At 37.3% G+C, this 21871-nt stretch overlaps 3 protein-coding genes across 4 annotated transcripts in view; 1 reads left to right on the forward strand and 2 right to left on the reverse strand.

Annotated features, from left to right (window-relative positions):
* LOC109039866 (WW domain-binding protein 4) overlaps window positions 1-256 on the reverse strand; it is a 33926-nt gene extending 33670 nt beyond the window's left edge. The window contains exon 1 of the mRNA XM_019055564.2: window positions 2-256. Within this exon, the coding sequence (XP_018911109.1) occupies window positions 2-3 (2 nt within the window). The 5' untranslated portion in view covers window positions 4-256. The remainder of the gene's footprint in view (window position 1) is intronic.
* A 1814-nt stretch (window positions 257-2070) lies between these two features.
* Window positions 2071-10004, reverse strand: LOC109039874 (ribosome biogenesis protein BRX1 homolog). The gene is made up of 7 exons (XM_019055577.2): window positions 9857-10004; window positions 8576-8731; window positions 6638-6758; window positions 6047-6171; window positions 5173-5308; window positions 4293-4387; window positions 2071-3467 (listed from the first exon to the last, which is right to left on the reverse strand). Exons 1-7 carry the CDS (start codon window positions 9902-9904, stop codon window positions 3021-3023), a joined length of 1128 nt encoding a protein of 375 aa, XP_018911122.1. The 5' UTR covers window positions 9905-10004; the 3' UTR covers window positions 2071-3020.
* A 2568-nt stretch (window positions 10005-12572) lies between these two features.
* mesh (sushi domain containing 2 mesh) overlaps window positions 12573-21871 on the forward strand; it is a 42423-nt gene continuing 33124 nt past the window's right edge. The window contains exons 1-3 of one of the 2 annotated variants that reach the window (XM_072300947.1): window positions 12573-13575; window positions 19080-19324; window positions 20628-20815. In XM_072300947.1, coding sequence (XP_072157048.1) covers window positions 13314-13575; window positions 19080-19324; window positions 20628-20815 — 695 coding nt within the window. In that variant the 5' untranslated portion in view covers window positions 12573-13313. The remainder of the gene's footprint in view (window positions 13576-19079; window positions 19325-20627; window positions 20816-21871) is intronic. The other variant, XM_072300948.1, reaches the window with a different exon arrangement.

The raw sequence follows: 21871 nt of genomic DNA on the forward strand, positions 1-21871 counted from the left end.
CATTTTAGACTATTTCAGTCACTCTGCTGCGGCAACTGTCAACTTGAAAGGTTACTTGACTTGAGGGCAGCAATAATTTAAAGGCTCAATGCTGATAAATACTACACGAATTGAAAGATAGGGCTAAACACAAAACACTCAGTCTGGGGACATTTATTTCCCGTACAAAAATAAAATTTAGGAAGAAAGTTGTCACAAAGAAAAGCTCATGAAAATTATTTGTTGTGATAGTACAGTTCTTCTTCTTCTCTTCGATAAAAAATACTTGAGTTCATGGAGCGGCAACACCGCATTTGGCAAGTGTGTGGAATGGGCGGGTAATTTGAAATTTACGGGATCAAAGTGACAATGAGTTCCTTTCACAGTAGGGACATTTCATTTGTGGCTTATTCATGAATACACTTATCTGATTAGGGTGACCGATGGTAGGAATTTACACATATTAAATATTTTGATTGTGAAAATAAATTACTTACTTACTGTTGGCCGACTGAATTTTTAAGGAAACCAATGAACACCTTGGTCAGAAATTTTTAAATCAGAATTTCTGCACTTATCTACCTGCGAAGAAAAATCAATACAAATTTTAAAAAATAATGCCCATTGGTTTCCATTTGAAAAAGAAGTAGCACTGTCCCGGTTTATTTGTTTCCTGGTCTAGGACCTTGATTTGGGTACGTTATGCGAAGAGGCGCAGAACTCGAGCACTGGGAGTTCAGCTCAGATATTGTGCGAACCATGATGCCTTCTTTTTTAACTATTTAATTGCACAAGTATGAAAATACTAACAAGAAAACAAAAGAAAAAAAGGGGAGAGGATGAGAGGGAAAGGATTTAATGAGCTGCTTGAATAATATAAAATCCAATGAATTAATTTGTTGATAATTTGACTTAAGTAATCAATCTTTTCAACATAATTTTTTAGTAATCTCAAGCATTCAAGGTAATACGCTTGAATGTACCTATATTGATGAGCAAATGAGAAAATTGCGTAAAAAATTGAAAAGTATAAGGCAGTGGATTTTCGAACTGCACTGCTGAGACGAAAAGTGAATTGATGTTAAGTTGTTTTGAAGAAAGTATACACTTAGTTGACTTTGAAAATGATGAACATCTCAATTTTTTAATTTGCTGCCTGTCTGCTCCAATACAGTCTATCGATAATTCTGCTCTCGCGTTTTTTCTCAAAGTTAAAAAATTTGCGAGGACTGAGTTTTTTTGGAGTATTGTTTGAGAACTAAAAAAAAAGTTGAGCAAAATTGAATGGACAAAAACAGTCAGTTTTCATCCATTAACATAAAACATGGTAGACAATTTGCATAAGTGTTGTTGAGATTAAGGTTTTAAAGTTTTCTACTTTAAAATCAAACATTTTTGTTGATGGAGAGCAAAATTGTGGGCGGGCTGGTTAACGATAGATCCAAAAAAATTAGATCTAAGATTCAAATTAGGAAAGTAAATTTTTCCTGAAATTACATACTTCTAAGCACTGCATTTGTTACAAGGATCATGCCAGGAAATACGTCACTAGGTATTACCTCATTTTCTTTTTCAAGAATCGTCACCTTAATTGCACCTTTATAGAATTGCTACCTTAAATTGCCGAGTTGAAACTTTGTAAAATGTGAATGATGTATTTCTCAATGATTAAAACTAAATTCTGCTTGGAAAAGATTTATGATCTCAAAGAAAATTGACAGGGCAACACAAAAAATGTAGCTCTTGCATGCCACAGGAATAGGCATTTACTCATAATTAAAGTTCCATAATCCTACACAAAATTTTGCGAGAAACTTCATGGTACTGCTATTTTTTCTGGAAAACTCTCAAATTAAAAAAAAAAAAAACCCTTAAAGATGAGACTGTTAATGTAAAGATCACCTACTTTCACCATTACGTTTACATAATATTTTGCACAGGCTAAAGAACTAAAAATGCAAAATTTCTATAGCATGCAAGAGATCCATGTAGGAAACGATAGATGCAAATTTCTTAAATACACAGACCTTGATTGATTTAAATGACTATCTAGTGATCCTAGGAGTTTAATATTGAACAGCAGGAAACAGATTTAGAAAGAGTATTTTCTTTATTAAAACAATTTTTAATTGATATAAGAAAGGATGAATCATCACACTTGATTAAGAGGAAGTTCAGTTGATAGAACATAGACACAAACTACAACACTGAAAGGTATTGAAATACATTGAGATGACAGCAACATACTTTTTCTTCTTGCGGCTTTTGCCAGTTTCAGTAAATTTCTTCTTTAGACACTGAGTTCTCCTGAAAGTGGATCCTTACATGATTCTTTCTTTTTTCTACATATTAGTGCTGGTGTTTTTCAGGTTTATGACAGTTATTGGGTGTAAATTGACTTTTTTCATTTAGAAAATGAAAATCATAAAGAATAAGTGTGCATTCATTTGAGAGGCAAAAATGACTTCAAAATTGAAAATTTCAGGTATTAAGAAGTGCAAAGGTATAAAATTGTTATTAGAGCAGAAAACATTTCACAGATATAGCTGCGAGAGTGAAAGCATCGCAGGACCCACTCCAAGACCAAGAGGCACAAGGAAACGCTACAAAGGGGCAAATCGCCTCTTTGCTAGTGTTTAAAGATAAGATTGTCCCTTCAACAGGGTTGCCTCAACACATTTCTCAATCAGTGGGGTAGTTCCTGCTTCTCCCTCAGTCTTACAGAACGATCACAGTATTGTCTACCATACTTTTATCTTTGTTTGTGTTTTCTTAAATATATTTTGTGAATAATACTATTCAGATAAGAATTTCTTCACTATGGATCCGATTGTTTTGAATTCAGAGCATGAAACTCAAAAACTGTGATAAAACAGAACGATTCTGATATCAATCGAAATAATAATGCCCAGATTGATTTTAAAAAAGTGATCTCTTAAGAAAAGAAAAAAAAGGCATTAATAGTTAACTGCTGACATCAAGCTAACAGTCACTAATCGAAGTAAAAAATATTATCACAAAACATAAAATCTTATAGAAACTCATTTGCTTTTCAGTGGTTTTCGGTTTTTGCCTGTCTTCTTTGCCGTGCTCTTTTTGGCATTCTTAGCGGCTTGTGCTTTTTGACTTTTTGCTTTCTGATTTTTCTTAACATTTTTCTTCTTCAACTTAAGTTTTCCACCCTTTTTCTTTTTTAATTCCTTCTTCATCTGTTCCTTTGCCTGGGCTTTCAGGATTAACTTCTGTTTCATTCGTAAGATTTCCCGTTTGGTCAATTCCCGTTTCTTTTCTTCGGTAGTTAGACTTGTGAAAGGAACTTTCTTGAACGCTTCATTGATTTCTTCTGGGACTTCTGCGGAGAAAACGAGGTCAGTGGGATTCGTAGCATAAGATTCTGCGCACTGAGCTTTTGTCTCTAGTTTGACTTCCTTTGCTATTTTTTTGCTAACATATTTTTCTCCGGCGGCTTTCTTCAACTGTTGACGATACTGGAAAAATAATAGGATAAAAATCAATCATACTACTCTGAACATCCCCAACACTAAGTAAACTAAAAAGTCAGAAAACACGCCATTTTTCCTCCTGCTTTTGACGATGAGGATTTTCTCGCAAAATGGAATAGTCTGCCCAAATACAACAATGTAAAATTGATCCGGTAGTTTTGCATTTGAAAGGACAAGAAACTTAATCTACTTAGATGTTGCTATGACTACTGGCTGACTGGCTGCCAGTGGGGGCTAAGATTCCTTACTTTGCAGACACTTGCACATTTGTAGGTAAAAATGAAAAAGATTGGGGAGAATAATTTTCATCAGCGTCAAAGGGATATGACAATTACTCCCCCAAAAGTGGACCGCGTTTAGCAGAAAGGAACCGAGCCACATTAGCTATAACCAAATTTAAGTGAGCAATTCAATTCGTCACAAGAGAAAATTGGTGCAGATTTCTTTGAAAATTTTAAGGAATTTTCGTCATACTATGCAGAAAATTCACTGAAATTTGCACAAAAATCCGCACAACCGTTTTCATGTAAAAAATTAAATTGTCCAATTAAATTTGGAAACGGCTGATGTGGCTTCATTCCTTTCTGCTTAGCGCAGTCCAAATGACGATCAAAGCTGCAGATAAAAGAAGGAAGTGAGTAACTTTCTGGGGGTAAAATTACTTCACGATTAGAAAATCACTTTAGATTTCAGTGCTAAAAAAAATTCAACAGATGAGGAAGCTAAAATTTGAGTTTTTGTGATCACTCTCTTTGAAGAGAATTGCAGGAATGTTGAAATAAGCACTGTCAAATTCAATGAGAAAGTTACCTTAGCAGGGGAGATATAAGTAGGATTCGTCCACAGTGTGTCTCCTCCAAAACTATCGTTGAAAATCTTGATGGGATTTAAGGAAAACCTAGGACCTGAAAATTAAACAATGAAATCTTTAAAATAAAATGAAAGTGAAAAGTTAAAAACATGAAAAAGTTCTTGAGCTAAAATGAAAGATTAAGTGATTGAGAAGAAGTCTAGGTATCATGTCTGATTGATTGTAAAATTAGGTCGGGGAAACCTAAATTGACAAAAAAATCTACTAAGATGAGACCAGAAGCGAAAGTCTGTGTTACAGCATCAAATGTGATTATAAGGATCATATCTTTCCGGGGAAAATTTTCCGTAAAGTTTTTTAAAACTTAGATAAATAATGTTTCTCTACAACCCACGATTTTTGCCTTTGGACTTTAGGGCTCATATTATCTCCTTCAATTTTTTAACTTTCAGGGTTCAACTTTCGCCAAAAATTCCAGTTTGTTTCCTCTATGCGTTTGCAAGAAGTGAGGGAGAATTTTTGCTATTAATTTATGTCTCTTTTCACAGATGTGGTCCCAAATATAAGTTTCTTTCAGACAAATTTGTCAGAAGAATAATTCACAAAATGAGAAGACCAGAAAAAAAGTCTTGGCAAGAAAATGTTTCTTTTGCTTTGGCATCAAGCCTTACTATGGAGATATTTTTAATATTGTCTGTAAGCTCATGGGATATCCCAAAGGGAATTTTAAAAAAATTAAAAAAAATATAATAATTTAATGTTTATCTTTCCGGCCAAACTTTTAGATTTGAAATTTTAATGAAATCTTGGTACAATATAATAGTATCTTGTACAGATACACATACAAAAAATCTAGAGTGAGCTGAGGAAAATACCAACCGATTTCAATTAATGCACCATCTTCTGCCAGAACTTGGTAGTTGCGGAACCATATCCTATTGTCGAGAACGGAGAAAGTAATGACGTGATCTACAAATGGGTGGCTTTTTGGATGATATCTTGGAACACCAAAAACCTGGAAATAAGATGAGAAGTTTATTGATTGTGATCAACTAATAATAGAACTGGGGAAAGAAAAGAAGAGACATAAGTCACATCAGTCTGGGTGCATCAATCATCAGTTGGCCAATTGGCTAGCATGTAAATATCTGTTGAATGGTGCAATTTTTGGATGTGACAGTTGTCTCTTCTTTTCTTTCCCCAGTTCTAGCATTTAAAAATTTTAATGAGCTGGCTCTGCCGAGGTGGAAAAATTTTACTATTTCAGCAAGGTAAATGTTAAAACTTTGCAATCTCACTGTGAATGCAAGTATGTATTGTTTTTTAAAAAAAAATAGCAGAAAAGTTTCAAAGGGTAAGTTAAAAATTAAATATCTACAGTTAAACGACCAGACCACGTATCTCGGTTTGCAACATTGTAGACTTCCTGTGATACTTTATTTTTTAAATGAAAAACTACTCGACGTCAATTCTTGAAAACTTCCGGTGCAAAGAAAACTCTGTGAAAATTTCAAGTGATGATACTGATTTGTTCTCCTTCAAAAAAATTAAACGGGAGCGGAGATTTTTAAACACCACAAACGAGATGCATAGTCTAGTAGTTTCACCATCGACAGACACACTAGTATTTTTATTCTGATGTAATCGATACCTATGTATTTTTCCCTCATCCTAAAAAGAATTTATGGGATTTCCATGTATATGGTTTGAGACGGTACTGAGAGAAATATTACATGGCAGCTTAATTTCATACCTGAATGAATAATTCTTTTAAGACAGCGTAGTGAGGATACTTATTAAAATTTTCATCAAAAGAAAGGAGTGGCCGTGATCCTTTCAAGCAGTTACCCGTAAGTCGCATTTCTCTCAAAGTGAATACTGAAACAGAAGATTAAAAAAAATAATAGCATAAATTTGTGGGGATATTTAGGATATGAATGATCAATTGGCTAGAAAGCTCTAATTAGCAGAGAAAAAAGGGTAGGTGGCAAGAGCGCCATTCGAAAAGTGGCAGAACAAACATTTACCCAGCCTCCGATTTTGGACTTAGCCCGAGGAGGATTGCTGGGCAAGGCAACGAGAAAGGAAAGGAAGGAGAGAAAATTAGCGGAAGGAGTTTGAAGCGCATTTCCAATGTTGCAATAATTTCGGCGAAATTTGCACTAGGTACACATCAATGTTGGTTTACTCCGGAGGTAGACTTACTTCAATAAATTGTGTTCTAGAGGTTTATCTTTTTGAACAAAATGACTCGACAAATGTATGCCTAGTAAATGACGAACAGAAATCCAGACAAGGCTGCTGTTTCACTAATATTGAACAGACACAACGATTAGGCACTCACCGCTTTCAACTAAAAACTTTGCTGAGGGTCCTCCTTTGATATTTGAAATCCACATGTACAAATCTCTTCTTAGTCTGCCTTCAAACAGAATGCATTTGTTGCAGTTTTCTGATTTGCATATCTGTAACAAAAAATGAATTGACTACTGATGAACAGTGGATTTAAGAAATAGAGATACTTTAGGTACCCTAGCATTGGGTATGGACAGATTTAGTGGTTACGTTACTCGATAAATCGTCATTCAATTTTGGTGCCCTTAAAAAGCACAGCGAAACCATTGATATCAAAACAGTCAATTTTTTTTGGGTGGAACCAATGATTGAATGTATCACATATCAAATAAAGTAGTCACTAAATTAGTCTATTGATTGCTATAAATAGCACATCTATTGCGATATTATAACCAGTCTTCCTTACTACACGCACAAAAATAATCTGTGAGGATCGATAGATCATTTTTTTTTTTTATTTATTGAAAATGCTACTTTATAGCAATATTGATTCCAAAAGTTAAAACTTGCTTCAATTTCCTTGTATTTGGGGGACAAAAAAAAAAAAAAAAAAAAAAAAAAAAAAAACAAACGATAAATGCTTGAAAATACATTTGTACCAATGCTAACTTTGAGCATTACGATTAACTGTAAAAAATAAATATACCTTCTTGAAACAGAACTAACTAATTCTATACTAACCAATTACAGAGATACCTACTACTTTAATCATACGTAGGGTGTTTTGTCAATATTTCTGATTTGGTCAAACTGGCAAACGGCATATTGCACGCCAGTTTGACTACGCCAGAAATCGTGAAAAATCATCTTCAACAACATAACAATGGTGTAAGTCGGCAATCACATAGCTCGGTTTGCGACGTCGCAGACTTCCTGTCATACTTTATTTTTTAAACGAAAAACTTCTTAGCAGCAATTCTTTAAAGCTGCCTTGATTTTTCTTCTCTGTGCAAAGAAAATTTTGGAAAAACTTCAAGGAATGATGTCAATTTGTTCTCCTTTAAGAAAATAACATAGAGGCTAATATTATCAGACACCGCAAACGAGTTATGTGATTGCCAACTTACACCGTCGATAAGTCACTCCACAGATTACAAACTATTAGCCTATCTCTTTTGAGCAATGAAAGGTAAGGAACCTACGGCGCATATTTATGGCGTCCAGACGCCGATGAATCTGCCTGATGGTCTAGCGTGAAGACGGCACTTTAGCGGCAGAGAGACGCTCTGATCTGTCGCCAACAGATTGGGACGGAGACGTTGACTAGTTTTGCTTAGTCTGCTGTCTATCCTACCGACGTTTCAATGTGTTAAGTCTTGAGTTCGATCAACCGACCCGTGAATCGATCAACAAAAGGCGTGAATCGAACAACAAAAGCTGTGAATCGACTGACAAAGCTGTGAGTCGATCGAATCACGTCGATCGGTTGATGTTTTGGTTTTTTGATCGAGTCATGTCGATTGAATTGATAAGGGTTTTTATAAAATTTGGTGTCGATCAAATCAGTGTCAATTGTTTCGCATCGATCAAATCGCCACCGGTTTGTTAATAATTTTTCCATCGAATCAGTGTCGATCGATTTCCATTTCCATTTTTCGGTCGATTTTTGTCAATCGAATCCGTACCCTCCTGAAAAAGCGCGTCTGATCATTTTCGCGTCTCAGAACATACTGGTTCGATCAAAAGAAATTCGAGAAATTGACGGTGGACGCAGCGGAAAAAATCCACCAATCTCGCTCCTTAGGTGCCGTGCTCCAAAATGTGAGCGTCTTCTCACCCTCGACTCGAAAGCAGCGTTTTCCGCCGGCATCCAGATGCCGTAGAAAGACACGCCTTAGGTTCCGTACCTTGAGGCATGAAAACTGTGCAGGAAGTGAATAATAAAAATATATATTTTGATATTCAGTGAAGATAAAACATTTCTTACCTCATTTAATTCAAATAATTTCTTTTTCTTTTCCATTTTTGAACCATATCGGGAATGAGGCATCATTGACAGTAAATCTTTCATCAGATGACGATCTATGTGAGATATACCTGGGGATGCAAATACTAAAATTCTTTGACGATTGATCCATTTCTCCTGAAAACAAGAGCAAAGCAGATTAAATTTATAAAAAGATTCTAAATTGACCATCATTTGCAGATGGTTACACCGCTGCTGTCCAAAAGCATTGATTGAGAGCAAATGTACTTACATGCCAAAATACTCGTATTCATTGACGACAAACAGGAGTCAAAAGTGAAAGAACTGCCGACTTAAAGCTCGTGCATTGTATGTTGAGACAAACTTCAAAGAATTGTTTATGTCACCATTCACTTGTAGTGCCACCTAACTACATGTATTTGCCTGTTGAGTGGTGCGAATTCAGAGCTAATCGGAGATTGACGTTTGTCTCAACATACGATGCGCAAGCTTTATCTGGGGGGGGGGGGGGGGGAGCTTCAAGAATTGATGTAAGTAAATAAATTAATTAACTTATGGATAGGTACAAAAGCTCAAACATCACAGTTTTTTCATGACAAGAAATTCACTCCTACCTTAAATTATATAATTCATCTTACACCGAGTTCCTGACAACTGTGCAAGATTACGAATATTTTCATCATAATACTCGGTGCTTACAAGGACAGTGAGATGGTAGGTATCATCAGCAAACTGTAAAACTCAATTCCTGTTTTCCCATTTTCCATTACCTACTTACTACTAAATTTTGCTGATGGGAAACTTGCTAATAAAATTTCATAATGAATTTAGAGAATATGCCGGGATACATGCGGGAGTGCCAAGCAAAATTGTTAGGCAGCAATACATTCTTATCTACGTTCTCAAATTAGTAGGTCTTTTGATCTCATCATTTCATGCCGAAGCTTTGTTCTAACATTTAGACGGAAGAGTTGGAAAAACACGAAGAACTAAGAAGTACTTCGAGGACAGAGCGACGCACAAATAGTTACTCAGCATTGAGGAATTTTTACAACAGGAACAACAAACTGGAATTTTAAGGCACTATTTCTACATTATATGGTCGAGAGTAATGCTTAAAACTGGAAGCAGGAAGGAGTAGAGTAATGGGTTCGCAGAAATGGATAAGCTTCGCTTGAAGTTGGACATGGATGTTGCAAATCAGTACCAACTGAAATGCTGACTTGAAAAATAAGTAACAGAGTAAAAGAGGAAATTTGGGCAGTTTTTCGTTTGACTTACGGCTTTCTTTTCGTATAGGACGTCAGAAGTCACAGTATTTTCCATCATGATTGTCACGAATTACAATTTCGATCAAGGATCAACACGTGTATCACATTTGTAAACATTGGCAAAATGTGAGGTTAAGAATTCTTGCAGGTCCACGACGGTGCTGCTACCTAGCGGAACCATAGCAAAATACTGGATGAGTGTATCATATATTGCGTTCGTTGAAATTGAAGGAACTCTAAAGTTCTTCAGTCTAGTTTGGTAAGTTCAAAGATGTGATCTAATTGCAAACTTTTTTGATGATTGAATGTGACGAAAAATGATATAATCAAGTATTTGTCTGTCTTTAGACACCTTAACTTTTTATTCTCTAGACTTAGAGCATAAATCGACTGAAATTGTCGTGATTTTTTCACAGAACGTATTGTATCCTCTTAGAATTGAATAGCAATGATTATGGCACAGTATTAATTTTCCTCGTTAAAAATGGAATAAAGTCGAGAGATTTTGAAATATAGTATATTCAGTAGTGTTTTTGAACTGACGCCATCAACATTGGTTTCTATCAAACAGTCGAGGAATTTCAAAGTACTTCAGTACTTACTTTCATCAAGGGCTACGGTGAGCTCAAGGAATTCTAACGATGTTAGCTGTTAAAAAAGACGTTCGGTAAAATTTACGCGAGCAAGTCTTAAAGACAGAGAGAAAAACTATTATATAACGAGCTTCTTCTTTAAAGTTTTCTCGGAAAAGTCCAATTTTGAAATCTTCCGTAACAGGTATATTTTTCTGAATAATTTTAGCTCTTTGTACACTTAAATTTTACCTCTTGTGAATTCCAATTAAAAAAATGGAGAAATAAGTGAAAGAGTTTTTAAAGAGAGTATAGACTTTTTAAAATGTGTGTGTTTTTTTAGTCTCCTTTGGGGTATTGTTCGGAATAAATTGAAATGTCACCACTTTGAACATGTACGATTGATTTTTTTTCCTCAGGGCGAAGGGTCTTCTTTGGGGTTTATCGGGGACTTTCATCCCTCGAGGTTTGCGATAAATTGATTGATCTGCCATTTAAACCTATGGAAAAGGATCGATAAACAGGGTTTTCGCAACGAGCACCTTAATAATCGATTCTTTGCCATAGCTTCAAAATGGGAAATATCAAAAATAGATCATTCACGCCCCTTTGTACCGCTCCTCACCGATATGCTAATTACAAACGTCGTATGAACATTCACACGTTGTCAAATGTATTCTAATAAAACACACATTTTCTGGAGGCTGGCTGTATCACTTCTGGAGAATAATTTCTACATTTCATTCTGATATAACTGAAAATTTCAAGGGAAAATATTCATAAATATATTCATAATTCAAAAAGTAAATAATATATCGGGAAGAATTTGGTATCCTCCGCTTGTGAATATGGTAGAATCCTGCAGCACGTCCATGGCTGAAAAACGTACCTCCGTCGCGGTGTCTCAAAATCTCTGCTCCTCTTTTAATTTTTCGAAAAGAAACGATGTAATCAAAATTTCTACAGAATATTTTGCTAATAGAGAGGAAGAATCAAGGAAGTTTTCAAGAAATTAAGTTTGCTATATTTCTAATGAAAAAAATAAAGTATTAACAGAGGTCTGCAACGTTGCAATCTGAGATACGTAGTTTCGCACTGTGGACATCGATGTGTACGTGTGCTTCCGTGCTTCGGAAGAGTGCCGGATGACTATTCGAATATTGCGGCAAATTTCTTCCAATGAAGTATTTACTCTCGAGGAAAATTACAAATATTGTCCTTGAAATTTTCAGGTGTATTAAAACAAATCGGAAAGTGTCTTTTTACAAAATTTCAACGGAAAATAGCCGCAAGTTTTCCGGGAAATTCGTCATTTTATCATAAGAAACTCGGGAACGTCTCAATGTTCATACAGTATTTATTCTTACTGCCGTGCTAAGGAAAAACATAGTATGATCGTTCGGACGCCGCCAAATTCCTCGAGACAATTTTTTTTTTAAAGTGAATCTGTGTTTATTTTCTTAAACCATTTTCAGCTGTACTTTAGGTTAAATTGTAAATTGTGATATTAAAAAAAAATCGACGAAAAATTTGCACTACACTGGAAAAAAACACATTGGATCTAGGGTCCAGACTCTTAAAAACATCAACAAGAAAAAATACTCTTGATTCAATCGGAATTTTGCTTAAATCAAGAACCAAGCCTCTTAATTTGAGCGGATTTCCTTTTGATTCAAGCTTAAATCTGATTGAATCAAGAGTATTTTTTCTTGTCAATGTTTTCAAGAGTCTGGACTCTAGATCCAATGTGTTTTTTTTTTTCTGTGTATGTCTGAGAAAAATTCGACTTTTATCAGCGGAAATGTGGCGACATGTGCTTGCTCATAAGTCGTTTTTCCTTAGCACGACAGCTCAGCTCGGAAGCGCAGAGGACTGCATCCTGTCGCGTCGCTGCGTTATCTCCTTCGGCGGTGAGCAAAGAGAGGGTTGTGTAACACGCATGAGTAAGGCGTTATCGTCGCGTCAAGGTGTACAAACCTCCCGCTCCGCGAGCAATAGTATCTGAAAAAAAAAAAAAAAAAATTATTTATTTTCGGGTCTGAATAAGCTCTCGAAAGCTGGCTCTGAAGACGGAGATCCTGCAAGTGGGACCAAGAGGTGGGTCCCGGAGATAAGATAAAATACCGCCGATGGGCGCCGCATCCCGGCCAACGCCACGATGAGTGCTTCACAGGTGTGTTCCAGCGTTGAGTCCCGAATCCCAGGTTTCGGCCCTCGAAACATTCATAATTAGTTTTAGGAAACAAATTTGTGCAAAAATCCTGCTTTTACGGTGATTTTTTTTCGCCCTGTTTTTTCAAAATTTTGGACCGTTTATTTTTATTTTTTATTTTGGGTTATATCTCGTGTTTTACTACTAACATAGTAGCTGATGTAGTGATCTGTGCGAATAAATTTAGTAATTTTTTATCGCCGTGTCTCCCCGAACTTTTGGACAGTTTTTCATTTTATTTTGGGTTTTCTCTCGTATTTTCCTACCGATACTGATGGATAGTAATCTGTGCGTTTAAATTTGATACGCAGTGGAATATAGTTGCGGTTCTCTACATTTTATCGATTTTTCGGACAAAAATCTGCGCGGAAAAAACGCATTTTTAAATTTTATCGACGATATTTTGGGTAAAAAAAAGTGTGTTTAGTTTGTTTTTGATTCGAATTTTTTCAACATATCTCTCTCTTAAACCTCCATCGTTTACCTCAGTAAATTCGAAACAACCGGATATTTCGGAAATAAGGCTGAAAATTAATCTCTCATTTCGTCGGGAAGTGTTACCGCTGTGCAGTGATACTACGGCTTTGGCGCGTTCAAAAATGGCGAAGTCACCCGGGTACCTGTGAATTTTCTTCCCATCTCAATGTTTTTCAAATTTTGACCGGTACAAAAGACGGGCCAGAATGTCGAGACAAGACAGAATATACAACATTCTGAAATACTTATGGATAAATATATTTGTGATTTCTGTTGCTGCGTGTGATGAAAACGTGGTGCAGTGTGAGAAAGGCCTGGCGTGCCAATCTCAAAATCCGGAATTTTTGGACGTAGTGTTGCGGAGATCTCGGAGGGCGCCTCAGAATTTCGGTTTTCAGCAGCAGGGCCAGAATCAGTTCAGCCGACCCTACATTCCGCAAGTCAGGCCGTACTTCACTCAAAGTTTTGGTGAGTTTCAATCCGTTCCGACCAAAGGCGGATTCAGCAATTTGGCAACACCGCATTCTCTCCATTTAAATCTATGTTAAATAATCGATTCTTATCGGAGCACCTGGCCCTTCCAAGAATCGATAGGTTTCCATAGGTTTAAATGGAGAAAAACAATGTTGCCAATATGCTGGATCCGCCCATGGTTTCGACCTGTATTACTTTACGTGAAATATAAGCGTAGCTGGTAAAACATTGTGGGGGCAAAGGATCCACTCACCCTTCAAAAAGATTTACTAGTAATGAGCGACTGCGTACAATGAAAATATATCTGGGGGAACAAGGAGCTCCCCCTCCCCCGACTCTCTTAGTAACAAATCTAGTCAAATCCTGAAATCAAAGATGGATCAAAAAGTATGGACCAATCGGAGATTTTCGATTCAACCGTAATCTATAGTCTCTAGCCTCCAATCCTCGGTGGAAAAATAAGTGGCTCAAATTAAGCAGAGATATTCTCGAATTTGCTGCCAAGAAGATTTTCTCTTGAATTAAGTGGGGTTGTGCTTGATATAAGCAACTTCCTTCCAGGATAATAAGCACTGCCCTCCTTGATTCCGGAGTAAATCTTCTAGATGGCACATTTAAGCATATTTCTGCTTAAATCAAGTCACTCTACATCCAGTTCTATACGAGAACGCCCAAGACAGGCTTGTGCTTACTCAACGTGGTAGAGAAGTTGCCTAGCTTCAATATTTGAAGGGGCTTTGGCAAATTGTCATAAAGGATGGTGTCCTATTTCACACCTGGATTGCATTTTGCGAAAAGGAACCACTAGCATTGCAATGTTGCTAAGATTGTGCAACTTCTTTTGTCTTGGAGGAAAAATCCGATTATCCCTTAATAGTTTCTATTTTACTCGCTAAAAACTGTAAATTTAAGACAAAAATTACCATCTAAATTTCATAGTTTTTCACAATTTCCGCAATTTTATTGCAAAGGATGAAGTTGCACAATCTTAGCATCATTGCAATGCTAGTGGTTCCTTTTTGCAAAATGCAATCCACCTCATCTGTTGTGTTAATAGCTTCCGACGCCGATACCAAATCGCTCAACTGCTTATAATCGTTGATAACCTTTTTTCCCTGGGCTAAACCGTTATATCTCAGTTGTTGAATCTCTTAATGCTTTTAAGGCGATACATTCTCTAAGTTCTTCCGTTAGTAAGTAAAAGGTTTTGAAAATGGAGACATAACCATTTGATGACTAATTAAAGTGTATAATTTTAAATTTTACATTTTAGTGTTACTGATAAAAGTTCCACTCGGACAGTGGTGCCGAAGAAATAGGTTGATGTAGTTAGGTCAGAAATCACGACTTTTTCTCAGCAAGAATGATGTCACCAACCGGAAATGACTCACACTAGGAACCGGAAATGAGCATTTTCTGATGAGCAATGTAGGCAGTTACATCGCTGCAATACTTTTCCATCTGAATCACACTACACTAAAACAGCTCTTATCGAATAATTCGAATTTTCGGAAAAAGACAAAAAGTCGTTAAGATGGATTCTAAAGATGAGCTTAGAATGTTTCAGTCGAAACCTGTGGTGGCACATGATATCGATGAGTAAAGTCGCTTATTGCGCCTTTGCAGAATTTTCGTTGGATTTATTTTCTATTTTTTTTTTTTCAAAAGAAATTATGGATAAACCAATCAATGTAATTTGAATTAGAACATTTGGTTTTCTAGCAAGAATAGCGTAAATTGCGGGTCAAAGGAGATTCACATATATTGGTTCAACATTTATTAAAATAAAATTGTAATTAAATGAAGGAATCATGTTGAACTTTTCGATCAAGAATTTTCTTCACACAATAAATGACACATATTTAAAAAAAAAAAACCGTTCGGTCAGGCTCCCTCCGACTGGGGAGCATAACTGTCGACCGAGTCTAAAATCAAGACGGACACAATTAACCGATACAACTGATGATTAGAAATTCGTTCTATTGAAGATGGGATGAATGCGGGAAGTAACAGAAAAAGAATGATTCTCTGCGAATACCAATCTATCAATTTTTTTTCAGAAATTATTTCACAATTTGAAAATCAGAAAATTCACGAGAGCTTGAAATTCGTTGACCAATTAGGAAGCGGCATTTTTTTTCGTAATGAAAGGATTGAGATGCAATACCTATAGTTTTTCTATGTAGGTACTCTTTTAGTCGGGTGTTACTGCAAATATAACCGCGTGAAATTCTGAGGAGGTGAGAAAGGCGAAAGCGCCTACAATTTTGAACATGCAACACGCACATCCGTGGAACACGAATAGTTGCATGAACTAACTCACCATCAGCGTAGTATTTGTAGGTCATTCGTAGGGAATCGGTCACTCTAAAAAAGGCTTACGCGCCAGAAATAGTACTAAAAAAATAGTAAAAAAAAAAAAAAAAAATTAATCGACTCGTTCTAAATTTCAGCGTTCTGAAATATTAAAGCTATGAAAAATTTAATCACATAATTTTGTAATCTACGATTTAAGACGGGTCGATAATTACAGTTTCTAATGATTTCCTCGGGTTTTTATTTCTGGCGCTTATGTCTTTTTGAGAATGACCGATTCAATTATTAGCCTTAGATGCTCTGGCCTCGTGTCGGTAGCTAGTAATTCTCTCCCCTACAAAGGTACTTATCGACGGTGTAAGTCGGCAATCACGTATCTCGGTTTGCGACGTTACAGACTTCCTATCATACTTTATTTTTTAGACGAGAAACTATACAACGGCAATTCTTTAAAACTGCCGTGACTTTTCTTCCCTGTGCCAAGAAAATTCTGCAAAAATTTCAAGTAATGATGTCAGTTTGTTCTCCTTGATAACATAGAGGCGGAGATTTTCAGACACCGCAAACGAGTTATATGATTGCCGACTCACACCGTCATTATGTCATTACTGTGCTTCAAGTAACAAGTCTCGCGCTCCGCCGAAGAAGTGAGAAAAGCGGAAGTGCCTTCAATTTTTAAATATGCAACACGCACAAACATGGGACACGAATAGTTGCATCAAGGCGCTACAATCAACTCAGTCTAGTCTGTGTCAAATGGAAACGCCTCCAATTTTTGAATATGTAATCCGCACATTCAAGATACTAAAAATACGAGCAATAAAATATCTTTAATTTTTAATAAACACCTTTGAAGAATTAAAAAAAAAATAGGTTGTAAAATTCATTTACTTAACCTGTGAAGTGTTTACCACTGTACTGTTATACTTTTGAGTTTCGTTAAAAGGCTCGAGAAATATTCTTCAGAAATCGGTCAGAGGGGGACATTCGCGGATTGGCGTATGAATTGCATTTAAAATTGACGACCGGCCTGGCTGCTCACTACTGCCCGGTTTACAGAATGGACAAGAACATCGGCCAGTTCGCTGACTGGGAAACGTAGGTGAACTGTCCACAGACGGGACAAAGAATTTGCCCAGTCTTCGGACCGGGTAATTTCACCATTGGGGTGTAGGTACCATAATCACAAAATTTAAGAGCAGACGGTTGATTAATTTCTTGTGAACAGTGATCTTGAAGCCCCCCCCCCCCCCCCCCCGGGTACGTGTGGACTCAAAATCGCGAAAAATCAAAATCTTGGCTGATCCTAATTTCGAGATATCGCAATTGAACTTTTCATTGTAAATGCAAGCTTTCCACTGATTTTGATCAGCTTCTTTATTTATTTGTCCATTGAATCGGTGTTGATCGGTTCACGTTTTCATTTTTCGTTCGATCATATTGATCAAATGCAGTCCCGGTCCCTCTCGTTACATGCAGACTACCTATCATACTCTTTTTTTCTAATTGAACAATTCGCCTTCTGCTACGTCTGTGGCAATTGTTGTTACGAGTATGTTGTGTGTGCTGATTTTGGCCCATTACATACTTGACTCTCTGAAGGCGTCTTATGTGCGAAAGCAAATCGCCTTCAACTGCGCCTGCAGCAATTGTTGTTACGAGTATGTTGTGCGTGCTGATTTTAGCCCATTACATACTCGACTCTCTGAAGGCGTTTTATGTGCACACGTAGCGCAATCTGTCGGAGAACGAACGAAGCAGGGATTGAGCGATTCATTCGATCTCATTTCTGTTCATCTCCAACAGGACCGTCAATCCCCCATAAAAAGACCATGAAGTACAACTCTCTTTTGGTAACAATATTAATTAATAAGCTAAAATGTTTTACAACGTGTATTATTTTACGGTTGTTTTCAATTCACCTTTAGCTGCATGCATCCGCAGAAATTGTTGTCATGAATATGTTGAGCGTGTTGATCTCAACTCATTACATACTTGACTCTTTGAATGCGTTTAATTTGCGAAAGTTGAGCACCCTGTTAGAGATGAACAGAAGTGAGATCGAATGAATCGCTCAACCCCTACTTCGTTCGTTCTCCGACAGATTGCGCTAGGTGTGCACATAAAACGCCTTCAGAGAGTCGAGTATGTAATGGGCTAAAATCAGCACGCACAACATACTCGTAACAACAATTGCCGCAGGCGCAGCTGAAGGCGATTTGCTTTCGCACATAAAACGCCTTCAGAGAGTCAAGTATGTAATGGGCCAAAATCAGCACGCACAACATATTCGTAACAACAATTGCCACAGACGTAGCAGAAGGCGAATTGTACAGTTAGAAAAAAAGAGTATGATAGGTAGTCTGCATGTAACAAGAGGGACTGCATTTGATCGACATGGTCGAACGAAAAATGAAAACTTGAACCGATCAAGACCGATTCAATGGACAAATAAATAAAGAAGCCGATCAAAATCAGTAAAAAACTTGCATTTACTATGAAAATTTCAATTGCGATATCTCGAAATTAGGATCAGCCAAGATTTTGATTTTTCGCGATTTTGAGTGCGCACGTACTATGACTCACCCCCTGCAGACCGTTTTGGGTTCCTTTTTGTAGCATTGTTTTTGCGGCTTCAAGACCACTGTGTACCTACAAGGAAAGAATCAACTGTCTAATTTTAACTTTTGCGACTGTGGTACCTACACCCCAAAAATTTCAGCAGAGACTCTGATTGTTCGAGATTTTGAGTACACATGCACCATAGACCCACCCCTGCAAACCGTTTTTGAGTACAGTTTCATCGCATTTTTTTTGCTTTAAGACCACTGTGGTTAAAGAGGAGGTAGGGAAACATTCCTCAAATCGACGCTCCACTAACTCCCCTACCAAAGTACAAAACCTCGTATCTCTGTTTGCGACGTTGCAGACTTCCTTGCTGTCAAACTTCATTTTTTCTTTGGAAAACTAGTCTACGCGATCTCTTGAAAACTTCTTCGAGTGTTCTATCCCATCGGCAGAATGTTTTCCATAAAATTCAAACTATGAAGTTGGCATTTTGATTTTCGAAGAGATAAAATAGGAACGAATATTTTGAAATACTGGAATGGAGATATGTGGTTATGCACGTCGGCCATCGGTTTATTTTCCCCTGTTGATGAGTGCAACGGTTTTTTGTCCAGATCCAGGAAACAACAGGTATGCGCCACCGTCGATGCGGGCCGGGTACTTGGACGGTCCGCTGTACGTGATCTCAGAGCAGCGCTTGCGGGAAATCCGATCAGAATTTTTGTACTGGTTCTACGACCGTGGCGGTGACGACGGCTACGGCGACTACCAGAAGGACATCCACGCATCGTCGCCCCAAATCCACAAGAACTTCAACTTCCAACTTCCCTTCTTCGGTTTTCGATTCAATTACACTAGGGTAAGTCCCATGTTACTTCCGGCCTTCAGCCTTAGCTTAATCGACGTGTTTTACATACACGAATTACCAACCGGGGCCCTTTCTGACTTATATTTGGGCTACATTTTGCAATAGGTCAGTTGCGCTGGTCACAGAATCGTGTTTTCATGCTTGATCCTTGTGGATTAGTTAAAAGTAATAAGATCTGTCCAAACGGCAACTTCCTACGTTCAATATTGGCCGAGATATTGCGCTTTGAAAAATTCGGTTTACGACGTCATCCACCGCTGTAGTGTCATCTTTCGTTTCTTCCATCGTACCTTCATCCAAAAACGTTGAGAAACTAGTGCAAATGTATATCGACGGTGTAAGTTGGCAATCACATAATTCGGTCGCAGACTTCCTGTCATATTTTATTTTTTAAACGGAAAACTACTCAACGGCAATTATTTAAAACTGCCATAATTTTTCTTCTCTGTGCGAAGAAAATTCTGCATACCTAATCTTCAAGGAATGATGTCAATTTCTTCTCCTTTAAAGGAAAAACGTAGAGGTGGAGATTTTCAGACATCGCAAACGAGATATGTGATTGCGGACTTACGCCGTCGATATCTCTCTGATTGATGCTTCCAATGTGTAAGAAACCAATGGTGCGTCACTTCCGCGGTGGATGACGTCATAAACCGCATTCTTCAAAGCGCTTTACCTCTATTCAAATTGAACGTAGAAAATTGCTGTTTGGTTTGATCGAATTATTTTCAGCAAATCTACAAGAATCAAGCATCAAAATACTATTGTGACCAGTGGAGCTGACACATTCGGAACTTCAATTTTTGGCTCACCCGTAAAAACACTTGTGTGTGTAGGGGATCTAATGGTACACATCGATGGCCAAAGTGCGAAATCACGTATATCCATTGCGACGTTTCAAAATTTGCACTCCCATTAAATTTTCTTGAAGAGAAAAAAGCCAACTTTTATACACAATACATACTGTCAACAGAGAAGAAAAGTCAAGGAAAACTTTAAGAAATTATACGTTGACTAGTTTTCCAAAGAGAAAATGAAGTATGACAAGAAGTTTGCAACGTCGCGAGCAGAGATACGTGGTTTCGCACTTTGGCCATCGACATAACGCAGAAAGAATAGTAACGGCTAGTTAAGATCAAAACTGCTCCTAACTCGTTGTTTTTTACTGAGTAACTCGGTTACTCTCTGTTTAATCCAGCCGTAGAATTCTCCGTTCATAGCGCAATGAATTTCGTGGTTGTCCGACCTATGAAAGCGTCATTAACTTTTCTCTTTCCTTTCTGAAAATCGACAGTTATCGATGCACGGATATCTGGAGTTCAGCGATCCGCCTGAGCACTTCACATACCCTCTCTCGTTTCCGAACAAGGACTGGCCCAAGAAAAATGACCCCTCTTTCATCGGAATATTCTACAGCAAATGCCGGATCGGAGCTCTCAGAGCTTCCGACGTCGATCAGCGCGCACCAGGAGTCTATTTCAGGTACTTTCTCGTGCGTTCTTATGGGAAAATTGTGGGATTTAATTTTCTATTGATTTTAGTGAGTTAGGGGTATAGTTCATAAAATACGTATCGCTCGAAGGGTTGAGGTGAGTGTTACGTCATTTAGTTTTTAGGTATTTGCGGATAAGGACCTACGTCACAAAATCATTACCAAGAGGAGGAGGGCGGAAATCTGAAATTTAGCTTTACGTATTTTATGAACGGCCCCATAAAATGTTGATGGAATTGTATACAATGGAAGCTGTCTACAAAAATTCCTACCACGCCCACGTGGAAAAAGAAGACATAGAACCCCTTACAATTCTAGAAACAATTATTCATCTAAACATCCGTGAAAAAGTGAAGTATTCTAATAAACGCCTCACGTCGAAATCTCAAATTCCCGTGAAGCAAAGGTCGAAATATAGTGCGATTACATAGTAAAATTGGACAGCAGTTTGCAATTTGGAATTATAAATTCTGGTTTTTCTGGAAAAGCACTCATGTGCATAGGGAAACTAATGGCACATACGTTGTTTTTAAACCGGGCTAGAATCTATAGGTCCAAATTGCAAAATGTAGTCCAATTATTGTTCTTGCGTCAGAGCGTTGTGTACGTTGCCTATCCTCAAATTGAAGGGGCTCTTATTTTTGAAGTTTTTTGCGGCAAAATTGGAATAAGCTATAATTTTTCTTAGTAATGCAGATGTCCCATATTTCTAATACAGGGAACTCATCATGTTAATTGTTTAAAATAGGCATTTATTGACCAAGTGATCCCTGGTAAAAATTGGCAGTAGAATGCGTGTTCCAAAATACTATAGACCTAAAGCCGGCTGTAAGATTTCCAATAGCTTCTGTAGCCGGCTGTACAATTTCTTATAGCCTTTTATAGCCGATGGCGATTAAGCAACAGCCAGACGATAAAGTTTATACTAAACGCTACTAAATACGGATACTAGGACTTAGTGAGTTTTTGGACCACTGCTCTCTTTTTGGGCCGTAGTATCTTGATTTATTTTGCGAGGAAAGCTCCGTACATTTGATGGATGCCTG

The sequence above is a fragment of the Bemisia tabaci genome, chromosome 5 (assembly GCF_918797505.1).
Source record: "Bemisia tabaci chromosome 5, PGI_BMITA_v3".
Taxonomy (NCBI): Eukaryota; Metazoa; Arthropoda; class Insecta; order Hemiptera; family Aleyrodidae; genus Bemisia; species Bemisia tabaci.